Source organism: Colobus angolensis, unplaced genomic scaffold (genome assembly GCF_000951035.1).
Source record: "Colobus angolensis palliatus isolate OR3802 unplaced genomic scaffold, Cang.pa_1.0 Scaffold183, whole genome shotgun sequence".
Taxonomy (NCBI): domain Eukaryota; kingdom Metazoa; phylum Chordata; class Mammalia; order Primates; family Cercopithecidae; genus Colobus; species Colobus angolensis.
In genome coordinates, this window is record NW_012114966.1 from 2,939,651 (window position 1) to 2,955,301 (window position 15,651).

At 36.3% G+C, this 15,651-nt stretch overlaps 1 protein-coding gene across 3 annotated transcripts in view; it reads right to left on the minus strand.

The window, feature by feature from the left end:
- Nucleotides 1-6,715: 6,715 nt before the first annotated feature.
- NR3C1 (nuclear receptor subfamily 3, group C, member 1 (glucocorticoid receptor)) overlaps nucleotides 6,716-15,651 on the minus strand; it is a 150,816-nt gene continuing 141,880 nt past the window's right edge. For all 3 annotated transcript variants that reach the window (XM_011939752.1, XM_011939753.1, XM_011939754.1), the window contains 2 exons: nucleotides 9,644-9,801; nucleotides 6,716-9,148 (listed from right to left, as the gene is read on the minus strand). In XM_011939752.1, the coding sequence (XP_011795142.1) occupies nucleotides 8,996-9,148; nucleotides 9,644-9,801 (311 nt within the window). In that variant the 3' untranslated portion in view covers nucleotides 6,716-8,995. The remainder of the gene's footprint in view (nucleotides 9,149-9,643; nucleotides 9,802-15,651) is intronic.

Below are 15,651 nucleotides of genomic sequence, written 5' to 3' on the forward strand. Positions count from 1 at the left end.
TTTTTTTTTTTTTTTAATTGAGAGTGTATGTTAGACTTTGTCAAATGCTTTGTCTGGCATCTTAATCACATGGATTTTTCTCTTTTCCACTATTGTGAATTGCATTGGTTGATTTGTAAATGCTAAGTCAAACCTATATTCCTGGGATAATCCCTTGGTCATGATGTATCTTCCTTTAATGCATTATTATATTCTATTTGGTAAGATTTTGGTTAGAATTTTTGCATTTATGTTCATGAGGGATATTAGTGTGTAATTTTGCTATATTTTGTCTAATCTAGCTATCAGAATAATGCAGACCTCATGGAATTAGTTGAGAAGTATTCCCCCTCTTCATTTTTTTTGGAAGTTTCTGTAGAATTGGCAAATAACAGAACAGCCTCCCTCAGCCTTATGCATGACTTTGATTAATTAAGAAATGCAGGGTTGGAAATTTGTGTGCAGTTATTGTGTTCATACTGCTGTGTTCATACTGCTCTTCATAATTTGCCTCACTTCTGTACATTTTTGGGGATAGCATTAAAAAATTCCCCCTTTCTCATAGATTTTCATGAGGACTTAAAACACAGCTAACATGTATTGAATGCTTGCTATATGGTAGTTGAGCTAAGCACCTTACATATATTTTTCAGATGTAGAAACAGATATAAAGCGGTTATAGAATTTTCTCAAGATCACAGACTTAGTAAATAACAGAAGCAAGACTTGAACCCACATTTGTTTATTCCAAAGTTGTAAGACCACTAAGGTCTTAACAGTTATTAACACTTAGTATTCATATAAGACATTGTTTTTGTATTTAAAGTGAGTAGTCATGTATGTGCTGTGAGTTTTTTTACTTGTCATGTAGGTGATCTAAAGAGATCACATGATTGCCTTCTCTGGGGATGGGCAGAACATAAAACTAATTAAACATTACAGGGGCATCCATTAATATTAAGCGAGCAAGGCTTTGTGCTGCTGAACTCCAGCTCATCCTGTAACACCTAGCACAATGAAGACATCTTCTGACAGGCTTTCCAAAAAAAAATAGCTGCACTTGTTTGAATGAATTCAAAGCAGTTTGTGCCTGCGTTTGATACAACTGAATGGCAATTACACATTTGCTTGGCTGCCTTTCTAGATATATTTTAATACACATTTATTGAGATTTAATTTATATACCATATAAAATCCACCCATTTTAAGTGTAGCATTTATTAAATTTACAGAATTGTGCAACCATTACTACAGTCTAGTGTTAGAACATTTCCGTCACCCCGAAAAGTATCCTCATGTGCCCATTTGCACTTGAACCCTAATGCTATCCCTAGCCATAGGAAACCACTGACGTGCTTTCTTTTTCTGTATAGATTTGCCTTTTCTGGACAGTTCATATAAGTGAAATAATATATGGCCCTTTGTGTCTGGAGTCTTTTAGCCTGATTTTGAGGTTCGTCCATATTATAGCATGCAGCAATATCTCACCTTTTTTTTTTTTTTTTTAAAAAAAAGAGATGAACTCTCACTCTGCTGCCACAGGCTGGAGTGCTGTGACACGATCTTAGCCCACTGCAACCACCACCTCCCGGGTTCAAGCAATTCTTCCACCTCATTCTCCCAAGTAGCTGGGACTACAGGCGTGCTACCACGCCCAGCTAATATATATATATATGAGACAATGTTTTGCTCTTTTTGCCCTGGCTGGAGTGCAGTGATGCTATTTCGGCTCACCACAACCTCTGCCTCTTGGGTTCAAGCAATTCTCCTGCTTCAGCCTCCTGAGTAGCTGGGATTACAGGCATGCGCCACCACGCCCGACTAATTTTGTATTTTTAGTAGAGACAGGGTTTCTCCATGTTGGTCGGGCTGGTCTCGAGCTCCCAACCTCAGGTGATCTGTCCACCTTGGCCTCCCAAAGTGCTGGGATTACAGGTGTGAGCCACTGTGCCCAGACAATTTTTTGTATTTTTTCGTAGAGACAGGGTTTCACCATGTTGGCCAGGCTGGTATCGAACTTCTGACCTCAAGTGATCCACTCCGAAGTGCTAGGAGTACAGATATGAACCAGCGCGCCCAGCCAGCAGTATCTCACTTCTAATGACTGGGTAGTTCTCCACTGGATGCCACATTTCATTTATCTGTACATTGGTTGATGGATATTTGAATTGTTTCCACTTTTTGGCTGTTAAGAATAATGCTGCTATGAACATTTGCATACAAGTCATTGTGTGGACACGTTTTCATCTCTTCTGAGTAGATACATAGGGGTAGAATTGCATAGTCATTTGCCTTTCATCTTTAATTCCTTGAGGGCAGGAACCTCTCCTTGGAGTCTTAGTATTGCCTTAATGGTCTTTGAATTGCTTCATCTAGCATGCTTGCCACATAGTAGGTCTTGAAATTGATCAGGAGGTATTTGTGACGTATTCTCATGTTTTGTGAGCCTTTGCTTGTTTTTGTGCACACCGTCCCCCTTGGTATATTGAAAGAGTTTCATTTTTATCCTGATTCTTTGCAATCCTGGCGAACAATTATAGTGGTTTTGGATGACCTAGATTTTTATTTCTAGCAAAACCCCATGTATAGTACTTTTAAAACAATGCAACTTTTTAACAAAAATAGAAAAACGTATGCCTTATTTACATTATATACACATTATAACCCTATTGAATATTTTTGGTGAGGGTACATAAGGTGAACAGAATATAAATTGTCTCTTGAGTAGAGAAGAAAGTTTTTTGAGTGTCTGATATGGTCTGCACAAACTCTTTTGTTCTGAGACAACACGTTTGTAACCAAGTGAAGTAAAAATATTTCCCTAACAAAGTACTGCCTCATTTTAACTAGGAAACAGGAAGCCTAGAGGGAGGGCAGGGTTATTTCACCAGAAAGAAAGTGCTATAAAGTTACCAATACTCTTAAGAATGATTTACTTTCAGTTAAAAGAGATTAGTTGAAATTCTAAAAAAAAAAAAAAAAAAAAAATCACCTTGTGTAAAAGTCTCTGTATTTTCAACTTTTTTTCTACACCCAAAGTCTGGCTCTTTACTTGCAAAACTAGGAGCAAATTTTAACTTGCACTGTGGTTTTCATTTATAAACAACTTTCTTCCTTGGTTTGACTGTATCCTATATGCTGTTTATCACTTGAAGAAACGTTTGATTTTCCTGTGGGCATTAGTGGGCATTAGTGAGACAGACTCCCTGTTGTGTATTAGACAAACCAGAGGGCATTCTGTAATCTGTGGGCAACTACTATTGTCCACCATCAACCACCCTAGGGTACAGGACACGTTTTTAAGAGAAGGAAATACAATCGTCCCCCACTTATCTGCAGTTTCACTTTCTGTGGTTTCATTTACCCTCAGTGTAGTATGATTTTTTGAGAGATCACATTCACGTAACTTTTATTACAGTATATTGTTGTAACTGAGTTATTGTTAATTTCGTGCTGCATCTAATTTGTAAATTAACTTTATCATAGATATGTAATATAGGAAAAAGTATACAGTTCAGTACTGTCTGTTTCAGGCATCCATTGGGAGTCTTGGAACATACCCTCCATAGATAAACAGGGACTAATGTATCATTGTTAAATTTCTAAGTCAAAATTGATATGGTAGCAAAACGGATTAAACGAGGACATGTCAGAAGACCAGACACACAATGATCAATATGGGCTCATTCGCCCTAGTTAGCGCATATTAATAATTTCTCAAGTGGTTAAAACTATGGATTCTGGAGCTTTGTGACTCTAGGCAAGTTACTCAATCTTTAAGCCAGTTTCCTGATATAAATATAATGAAGATATAATATCACTGCTTTACAGTAGTACTTTAGAGGGGTACTAAGATAAAATGAGATAATATGTTGAATGATCATTGTGCCTGGCACATAGTAAGTGCTCAGTAAAGCATTAATTTAAAACAGAAAAACATAACCAGTTCCCTGAGAGGCCCATAGGACAGAGACATGCTCTTTGACATCTGATAGATGAATGGCCTCATTAAAGGCTTTCCATTCAAACTTCAATAACATGGGAGCTAGGGGCTATGAATCAGTTGCTTAAATTCTGAACCTGTTTACTTTCTTATAGAGTTTACTTATAAAATGGAAACGAGAATAATCTGCCTCGTTATTTTCATGTCATTCATTCATTTGGTGAGGCTTGTTAAAAATGTGTGTGAAGGTGTTCTATAGAAATGTAAGGTTACTACTAAAAGTGAATGGTAGAGCCATAATGGGTATACATATTGATGCCGTATCTGGTATCTCTGCATTATACCTGAAGACACTGGGAAAGGTTTGTTACACACTTTTCCAATCACATACTCTAAGTGACTGAGGGTAGCAATAGTATTTTTCTTATTCATGTTGTATCTTCAATATTATATAGTAGGCAGGTAGCAAATACTTGGTGCACATGATGATGGATAAGGCAAATTTGGCTTTTAAATCACAATGCTTTTTTTCTTAGTGATGGAGATCTCTTGTGAAAAAAAAAAAAAAGTACTCAAAGAAGTTTGTTAGGTCATCCAGTTCCTGGATATGGCCTCAAAATCAAATGTTCTGGAAAATACTGAATGGATTGTATAGAATAGCTGACTTGCCACTACCCTGCCCCACCTTTCTATTCTATGTGCAATATTGCTATGATATTTATGTTAAATGTTTATTCCCTTTTCTTGAAGAGTTGATTTTTAAATAAGCTAAGAATTTTGACTAGATAATGTTTGCTTACATAAAATATAATATTTTGTGATAAAGACATACATTTGAGGCAGCCTCAGGAGTTTCTCCTTCCCTTAGTACCTTTTGCAGTAATTGGCACACAACCATTTGAGGCATGGATGGGATAATCTTCAGGTCTTTGGCACCAGGGCTAAGCTTATTTTGAATTTATGCCATATTAGCATGTGAACATTGCCATACCGACATTTAAATGCCCACCATATTATCTTAGGGTTCCTGAAGCGGGGGTAACTCTACTTTTAGTAGAACAAAAATCAGATTGGACAATCGGAACTGTACAAGTTCTACAAAAGCATGCTGGAGTCACATAATGAAAAAGCAGATTTTTTTTTTTTATTATGATGTTTCTCCATATTTGGCATTGCTGTAAATGGCTAACTAACATTTACTGCCAATTCGGTACAAATGTGTGGTTTGGTAATACCAGAACAGCAAATTTAAATGAAAAAATAAAAGTTAAACATTTCCACACAAGGTTTTACAGTCTGACATTTCACTGCTTAGGTAAAAAGACACTTTTTTTTTTGTTTTAACTACAGATTATTATTCAGCATGAATAAAAAACTACAACTTTTATTTTTAAACAGGAGTCACTGGTTTTAATTTTTACACATTTTAAAATTACTGTGATAAAAAATAATGAAAAAGCTTCTTAATAATGCCATACACAGTATAATATAGATTTGTCCCCATTATATAGCATTTAATATACAAAATAGAATATTGACACACTTGAATCTATATGTAGTTAAGCAAGTTATTTGAGGAGGGTATTTTCATACAGCCTTTCATCAGAAAATAGAATCCTTTCAGACATTTTCTAGAGAGAAGCAAATCCTTTCCTGAAAACCTGGTCACTAATCCTGGGTGGACCAGGTTGCTTGAAAATAGTCTGGGATATTATGAAACTCCACCCTAAAGGGCTTAAAGTGTCCTCCTTACACTTTTATTTCCCTTCTGACACTAAAACCAGGCACATAAAAGAACACATTCACCTACAGCTACAGTCAGGGAGTGACCAGCCAAGATGGAAATCTCACTGAAGGCTGCCATGGTTCTGGAAGTTTGACACATCAATGTATTGTATAACAATATTTTTAATTCCATGGTGGTGTAGTTTTTAGGGTTTTTAAAAGGGAACTAAAATTATGAGACTTAGGTGAAACTGGAATTGCTCCCTAGCCTCTGAATTCTCAAGGGAGCGTGGCTTTCCTTCATGGGCATACCCAGAGCTCATCCCATGCTAATTATCCAGCACTTCATAGACACAAATCATGCTACTTTTCCTTTTGGGATGGCCAAGGTTTCCTCCCACAGTTTTAGGCATTTGGGTATATATACCCCAAAAGTGTTAGGTCCTAAGTGCCTCAGTTCTGCCTGTATAGTATCCCACAGAATGCCTACAAACACTGAGGAGGTCACTTTTTTACACCAGTAATTAAAAATACTTTTCAGAATTTGTTGTGAGTAACCAACTCTCACTGAAGTCACTATAAACTTCAATAGTTTGGGTTGGGATAACCAGATAACACATACATAGGAAATAAAGCTGCTTTCAAACAGCACCACCATATAGCACTTAAGTCCCTAATTAAACATAATTAAGATGACTTTCTTTTCCCCCACGTATTCTAAAAGGGCACAGCTTCTTTTCCCATTTAATGAAAAGCCTCCTATAGTTGTTGATGAATATCAGTTGACTTATTGTTGACAGCAAAGTACACATAATCTTTTTTTCATTGAGTTCTATTTTTTGAGCGCCAAGATTGTTGGGACGAAAATCAGATTAATATGTGAGATGTGCTTTCTGGTTTTAACCACATAACGTTCTATAAATGAACGATAATCTACATTGTAGAAGCTCTTTTTGAAACTTAACACTGTCATTGATAAAAATATTCAAGCAGTTTTCTTAGGCACCAAAAATTTATCCAGCTGGGTTACAAACCATCTTAAAATATTACATTCCCTTTTAGAGAGCATTCAAAAAGCAAATGATTGTTTTTTATTAAATAATTTCTCCAAAATACTGAAAATAACAAATAACATTCAAAAAGCATTCAAAGAAAACAAAAACATGTCCTCATTTTATTTGGAAATAAACTTTTGTTGTAGGATAGAAAGGAATTAGTGTATTATTGGCAACCTATGAGATGCTGCACTATTTACATATTGCTGGTACCTCTATGCAAACTATTGCCAAACTTCTGTTGTCATTCAACTGCTGGGGGAGGGCTGTATATGAAAGTAACCCGCTATTAGATGGTGCCTTTAAGTATGTAAGCACCACTTTCCTGTCTCCTGTTTACATACTTTAGTGCAAGGGGAGATTGAGTAAACTAAACCTGCGCGGACAGACTCACTGTTGGAATGAGAAGGGTGGTCAGAATGGGAGGCAGAGGGTAACTTCCTCTGTAATCTCACTGGGTCAGAGCCTTAGCAACCTTCACTGCACACAGGACCAGTCTCCATCTCCCTCTTCCCCTAGAGCAAATTGTTTGGTTTCTGAGACCATCGCTGCCTGTATGAATGCATGTACAAACTATAAATCATATAGGTTATCCATCAGCATTTCTTTGACCCCTACAAAAAATATATAACATGTCATGATAAAACAATCTCATCTAAAAATCATTCTTATTTTACACTATACAAGCTATTTTACAATCATTTTAATAAATTGCATGTAAAGCTGCAGTAGCCCTTCCCTTCCCAGATTAGTGAATACCAATATGATATATATCTGAAACTATAACTAAATATAAAAATATATTAGAAGTTCCATATTTTTAATATTAGATTTTCAGTTTTCTATTACACAAATAATTTGGCCACCTTGAATAGAAATCAAATTTCTTGTGGCTTAGTAAATATGTTAAGTTTTGAGTTTACAGAAAGTTGGTAAGGTGCACACAGAAAGGGCTACTACAGCTTCTATTTTGTTTAAAATGATTTTCAACAGTGAAGAAATTCACAGGACTTGTGTTAAACTCTATGGCACACATTAGGGATGTGTAGTTTTACAAACATGGATGTCTGACATACGGTTCTAAATCACAAAAATCAGTAGCTGAGCTTTCCTGTACCATCAGGAAAGATTAACCAATTGGTGACAGATGGGAATGTGAAAATGGGTGTCTAGCCATTTTTGCCATATTAGAGATTTAGTTTTTGGGTAAATTTTAGTGAGAGGAATTACTTGCTCTGATTAAAATTCTCTCAGCTGTGTTACAGCTGGTTATCTGGAATCACAACTTTTAAGAAGTTATACAAACTACTTCAAAAGGTCCTGAAAGACAAATAGTTTACCAGCTTTCTTGCCATATAGCCTTTGCAAAAATAGGGCATTAGGTACAGACAGGGCCTCTTGGTAGTGATTTTTAAATCAGTCTTTTGCAACCATCATCCACAGTTTACCCAGCAGGTCCCTGGACTAGGTGCTCTATACCAGTTAGGACGGTGAATTTGCACAACCTATATAATTCTCCACTGAAGCAGATATATACAAAATATGAGCTTTTTTTTGACAAGAATACTGGAGATTTGAGTCAATTTTGTGGTCTTCTGATAGCTAAGTGCCATCAGGTTAGAAGCACCAACCCATTTTCACACAGAAGATTAATGTTTAGAGTTTATTTGGGAAAGCTACGAACTAGCTGCCCATCTTAAACAGCTGTACAATAACTTGAATAAAAAATTATGTAAGAAAAAATGAGCAAGCGTAGTTCACTAAATATAAAGGAAATTGTTAAAACCAGACAGTAATAGCTATAAAAGGCACAACTTCCCTTTTCTGATATACACTTGTAAACTTTTTTTCAGGTTTCCATGCATAAATCAAAAATGCTATCTTAACTATACAGGGGGGGAATACACCAACAGAAAGTCTAGAAAATTTCATCCAGCCAACTGTGAAAAAGTATGAGCAGAAAGTTCATCACACAGACTTTGGGCACTGGTGGTTTAGGTGCCATCCTTCTTTGACTATGGAGATTACGTCCACATGTTAAGGTTTCTAATTTCTGGGATATACTAACTAATGAAATTTCACTGTTTACTCTCCCATCACTGAAAAGTGATGACTCAATTGCTTCTGTTGCCAAGTCTTGGCCCTCTATAAACCACATGTAGTGCGTATTTAAAACAAAACAACAGACGAAAACAATAAAAAATAAAACAACCTCTACAGGACAAACTGATAGTTTATACAATAAAAGCTATTAATTCGACTTTCTTTAAGGCAACCATTCTTATTAAGGCAGTCACTTTTGATGAAACAGAAGTTTTTTGATATTTCCATTTGAATATTTTGGTATCTGATTGGTGATGATTTCAGCTAACATCTCTGGGAATTCAATACTCATGGTCTTATCCAAAAATGTTTGGAAGCAATAGTTAAGAAGATTTTCAACCACCTGCAAGAGAAGATATAGTAATGATTAGGCTTCAAAATTGGTCAGTGGGAACAGCTCATGTTTGTTGTCCTCTATTTTGAAAGAATTATCTGGCCTAGAATATACCAATCTCACTGAAATTCCCCAGGTGAAAAATAAGCACTTCCATACAAGTTTCTTTGATTGTATGTAGAATTATATGGAATTATTTCACGAACCGCTGTGGTACCTATATAAAGGGTACATTATTCTAATTTAATGGATTAATCATACTTTTTAAAAAGTGTTATTCAATTCTATAATAACATCGTGATTTTTATAAGATGAAAGGATATTTCATAATTGGTCTTAGGAAAAATGTCTACAAAACTGAAGTTCATAAGTTGAACTGAAGCTATCACCAACATCCACAAACTGGGGATGGAGTGGGGGTGCTGTTGGTATATAATTATATGCACTAATTAAAACATTTTATCCCAGAAAATTCTTATATTTGGCTTCATGTTCGACACTTACTTCATGCATAGAATCCAAGAGTTTTGTCAGTTGATAAAACCGCTGCCAGTTCTGGCTGGAGTTTCCTTCCCTCTTGACAATGGCTTTTCCTAGCTCTTTGATGTAGGTCATTCTAATTTCATCAAATAGCTCTTGGCTCTTCAGACCGTCCTTAGGAACTAAAAGGTTAAGATGAAGTCAATTAAAGGATTTTCTTTTTCTTTTCTTTTTTTTTTGAGATAGGGTCTCAATGTGTTACCCAGGCTGGAGTGCAGTGGCATAATCATAGCTCATTGGAGCCTTGACCTCATTTGCTCAAGTAATCCTCCCACCTTAGCCTCCTGAGTAGCTAGGACTGTAGGCACAAGCCACCAGGTCTGGCTAAATTTTTTTGTAGAGACAGGATCTCCCTATGCTGCCCAGGCTGGTCTTAAACTCCTGGGCTCAAGCAGTCCTCCTGCCTAAGCCTCCCAAAGTGCTAGGATTACAAGCGTGAGCCACCGTTTCCAGTCAAATTTCTTGCTGTAACTTTTCATACATGCAAGACGGGCACTTAACACTGTCTGTGTACTCTTAATGCACCCTAAAATATAAGCATTTTCTCAGGATTATTAAACTACAGCCAAGAGAAAATGCAGGATAACAAAGAATTGGAGGACTTAACCTTGAGTAAATCACTTGATTTCTCATCTATAAAATGGAACTGGTGATGGTACCTTCCTCCTTAGCTCACAAAGCTATCTGGAAGACCAGATGAAATAATACAGTGATTTTTAGTTAACTTTGTCTGCCATTCTGCACTTGAGTTTAATTCTGGTATTGAGATAGATAGAAGGCTTCAACAACAGTGTTTATTCCAGCAATTACATCTTAGAGTATCTGTGATATCACCAGTTAATTATAACTTTAAAATCGCCATGCAATACATTTTGTTTTAATGTAGCTACTAGATATGTCTTAATAGGGAGCAGATATCTGTCCTTCCTTAGGTACATGGATTCTGGTTAGTGAAACTGGTATAAAAATTTTGGGGGGGTACATTACATTACTCTTCAAAAAATGGTACTAATAAGGACAAGGAACAGAGGGTTAATCATGGTTTCACTGAATCCTGTGGAGATTAGGACTTTTGTAGAGTGCCACATTTTTCACAGTGTGCTCCTGGGAACACTGATTCTGCGTTAACTATGGTTAGAGGGAGAAAAAGGATTTGGTGGTCAAAGTTTGAGAAAAGCTAAATGTTTAATACATATTAGGCAGACTTCTGAATTTCAGTACTTCTTGGAGATACTACCATGCACTCTCCAGAGAGGGGGAATGCATTATTTCCCAAATTGAAACTTCACTGCTGCTGACATTTTTAGAAGATGCTGGTATAAAGGAAAAGCTATGGATTTAGGAGCTTTGAGAAGTCTTAATTTGTTTTTTTTTTGTTTTGCCCAAGACAGAGTCTCGCTGTGTGGCCTAGAATGGAGTGCAGTGGTGTGATCTCGGCTCACTGTAACTTCCACCTCCCAGGTTCAAGCAATTCCACCTGCCTCGGTCTCCCAAAGTGCTGGGATTTCAGGCGTTAAGTCACCGTGCCCAGCCAAGAGGTCTTATTTCTTACTTGCCATGTGAACTTGAATACAACCTCCTTGAGCATCTTTCCTGCTCTTTATGATTAGAATTAGACTAATGACTATGTATGAAAATGTTTGATTCCATAAAGCATTACTTGACACTTCTAAGATATCAGTATTAACATGAAATGAAGACTGCTTAATCAGGAGTGATACTCAGGAGTGATAAGGGCATTCTATGTTAACAATGGGTTAATTTTACACATTACTATACTATAGAAAATCTAATTATTGCAAAATTGTAAAACAGTGATTGCTTATAGTTTTTTTCCCTGCTGGTTAGTCCTAATTCTAAAAATAAATAACTATGGTGAAGCCCAATTCAATATGCATATAAAATAATTTCATCCATCTCAAATTTTTTGTTTAATGTTTTAGTATTGAAATCACTAACATTACATCCTCTTTTGGCTGCAGGAAGTAAGTACAGCCTGGCATTCCCCTCCTACTGGAAAACTGGACAACAAGCAATACATGATTATGATCCCTAGGAAAACAGAAACAAATATGGTAAGCCATACCTAGCCTAGGAGCAAGAAATCTTAATTCTAAGCCTTTTTGCTTGAAAGTAATCATCATACTGCAGAGCAGGTCAAGGGAACCCAGAGTCTAGCAATCTTGCTGGGTTGAGGAGAAAGAGATTGAAGTTTGGGGAGGCTAAAGCAGCTTTAATGTATAGGTTAGACTACTGGAAACTAAGGAGGTACACAAAGTAAAAATTCGTGCATACTTAGGGTGAAATCCCTTGAGGCCATAGAGGAAAGAAAGATCTAATTAAATATGCAGGAAATTCAGTAGAGACCTAGGGGCCACATCTCAGAAGCAAGGCTAAATTAGTCCCAGCAAAAAGGCTACTATGGATCAGTGATTCTCAAAAGGGAGGGGGAGAGTTTGCCTCCAAGGGGATATTTGGCAGACAATCTATAATTATAAAAACCTTTGTCTCAGAATCAATAATTTGACATTTCTGAAACAGTCTACCCAAGAACTGCATTCTTTTCAAGTATACACAGAACATTAATCTAGAACATAAAACAAGACTGATTATACTTAGGAGGATTACGTCACACAATGAATGCTCTCTGACAAAAATGAGATTTAAAGAGAAGTCAGTAACAAACATATCTGTAGAAAAACCTAAATGCTTGGAATTTGACATTTAGTGAGCTATGGATTAAATAAGGCATCATAAGAAAAACTTTAAAATCTCTAGTACTGAAAACACAGCATATCAAAACGTGTGGGATGCCATCAAGACAGTGCTTAGAAAATTTACAGCATTAAAAGCTTTTATTAGAAAAGAAAGGTCTCAATTATATATGCTTCTACCCTAAACTGGTAAACTAAACACAAGAAAAATGGAAAGGATAAAGAGTAGAAACAGATAACTAAGAACATGCATAAACAACAACAAAATCAAGATATGAAAACATCGGTAAAACTGAAAACTTTTAGCCAGACTGATTAAAAAAAAAGCAAGAATATATTAAATATTAAATACCAATGTCAGGAATGAAAGGGAATAACGCTAGAGATACTGGAACCATTAGAAGAATATTATGAATAACTTTTATACCAATAAATTCAACATTTAAATTCCTTCAAAGATGTAAACCAACAAAGCCCACTCAAGAATAAATATCAGTAAACATTTGATGAATTTGTACTTGAAAACCTTTCTACAAAAAAGGCTCCAAGCAAACCAAGATGGCTTCGCTGCTGAGTTTTACCAGACATTTAAGGAAGAAATAATACCACATTATCATAACACCAAAGCTATAGAATATATCCCTCATGGATTTCATGGATTTAGATGCAAAAATACCAAAATTTTAGTACACTGAATTCAGCTGTATGTAAAAAGGATATTATATCATAACCAAATAGGATTTATCCCAGGAATGTAAGGCTAGTCAATTACTCAAAAATTAAACAGTATATTATACCGTATTAATAGACTAAAAATGAAAGATATATGATCTTGAGGCACAAAAGCATATGATAAAAGTTTTTCTGCTATTATGAATAATGCTGCTATGAACATGGGCAGTCATTAAATGCATGGCAAGTCACAAGGGTCAACTACATACTCTCTAGGATAGCAAAAAATAAAAAGACCATACCAAGCTCTGGCAAGGATGTAGACAAAGTAGTAGGAATCTAGCACAACTAGACAGAAAATCAGCAAAGATACAGAAAACTTGAACTACTCCATCAATCCACTTGACCTAACTGATGTTCATAAAACCCTACTTAACAAGAGCACGGTACAAGTTTTTTTTCAAGCACTCATGGAACGCTCAGGATAGACCATATGCAAGTGACTAAAAAAGTCTCAGGAAACTTATTAAGAGTCATTCAATGTATCTCCTACCTCAATGGAATTAAACTAGAAATGAATAGGAAGAGATATGGGAAATCCCCAAATATGTATTAAAGCAATACACATGGGTCAATGAAAAAAAATCATGAAGGACATTAGAAAATGAAATGAATGAAAATACATAAAAAATTTTTAGCTTTAAACATCTATGTAAGAAAATAAGGTCTCCAACTAATAATGGAAGTTTCTACCTTAAACTAGAAAAAGGAACAAATTAAATGAAAAGCAAGCAGGAAAAAAGAAATAATAATCAATGACACAGAAAACAAAAAACAGTCGACAAAAATCAATGAAACTAAAAATTTCAATGAAACTAAAAATTAGTTCTTTGTAAAGACTAACAAAATAAATTTCTAAGTAGACTGACCAAGAAAAAAAGATGATCAGGCACAAATTATCAAAATGTATAATGGAGGGGACACCACTATGGATCCCACAAAATTTAAAGGATTAGATTACAAACAACTTTATGCCCGAGTTAGACAACTCAAGACAAAATGGCTCATTTCATAGAAACACACAAATTACAAAACAAAGTCAAGGAAAAATAGAAATTCTGAATAGAGCTATATAACAAGTAAGCAAATCTAATTAATAATTAAAAATTTTCCCTGAAAGAAAACACCAGACCCAGATGGCTTCACTGGTGACATGTATCAAATCTCTGTAAACTCTTTAAGAAAACAGAGAATACTTCCCAACTCATTTTAAGAGGCTAGTACTACCCTGGTAACAAAGCCAGAAAAATATATCACAAGAAAAGAAAGCTGTAGATCAGCATCCTTCATAAAGAGAGATATAAAAATGATCAAATATTAGCAAACCAAATTAAAAATATATATGGAAAAGATTATACACCATGATCTAGTCAGAAAACTAGATCTTAAACCATTTCAAGCCATTTTCCTGATTTTGCAAATAAATTTGTATTGGAACACAAGCATTCACATATTGTATATAGCTGCTTTCCTGTTAAAACTGTAGAACTGAGAAATTGCAACAGGGACTATATGGCCTGCAAAGACAAATATGTACTGTGAGTCTCTTTACAGAAGAATATTTGTGGAACTATACTCTGCTTAGTAGTATAGTTATTTTTTTTTGGGAAAGAGGATTTGATGGTCTCCCCACTCCTCCAAAGCTGGAATTCCTATTCTCTCTCAACAACGGAATTTTTTTTTTGAGATGAAACCTCACTCTGTTGCCTAGGCTGGCACAATCTCGGCTTACTGCAACTTCTGCCTCCCAGGTTCAAGCGATTCTCCCGCCTCAGCCTCCTGAGTAGCTGGGACTACAGGCTTGTGCCACCATGCCTGGCTATTTTTTTTTGTATTTTTAGTAGAGACAGGGTTTCACCATGTTGGTCAGGCTGGTCTTGAACTCCCGACCTGATGATCTGCCCACCTTGGCCTCCCAAAGTGCTGGGATTACAGGTGTGAGCCACAGCGCCCTGCCAGAAATTGGAAATTTAAGATGTTAATTATTTTCAAATGGATCTACAAATTCAAGGCTATCCTAATAAAAATTCCAACAGACTGTGTTTTTGAGACAGAGTCTCACTCTCTTGCCCAGGCTGGAGTGCACTGGCATGATCATGGCTCACTGCAGCCTTGACCTCCCACCTCAGCCTCCTGGGTAGCTGGGACTACAGGCACGAGCTACCATGCCTGGCTAATTTTTTGTATTTTCTGTAGTGACAGGGTTTCGCCATTTTGCCCAGACTGGTCTCAAACTCTTGGGCTTAAGCGATCTGCCTGCCTTGGCCTCTCAAAGTGGTGGGATTACAGGCATGAACCACCACACCCAGCAACCACTACACCCAGCCCCAAAAGACTTTTTTTTTGGTAGAAATTGTCAAGCTAATTTAAAAATACGTGGAAGACCAGGCGCGGTGGCTCATGCCTGTAATCCCAGCACTTTGGGAGGCCGAGGTGGGTGGATCACCTGAGGTCAGGGTTTGAGACTAGCCTGGCCAACATGGCGAAACCCCATCTCTACTAAAAATACGAAAATTAGCCAGGCAT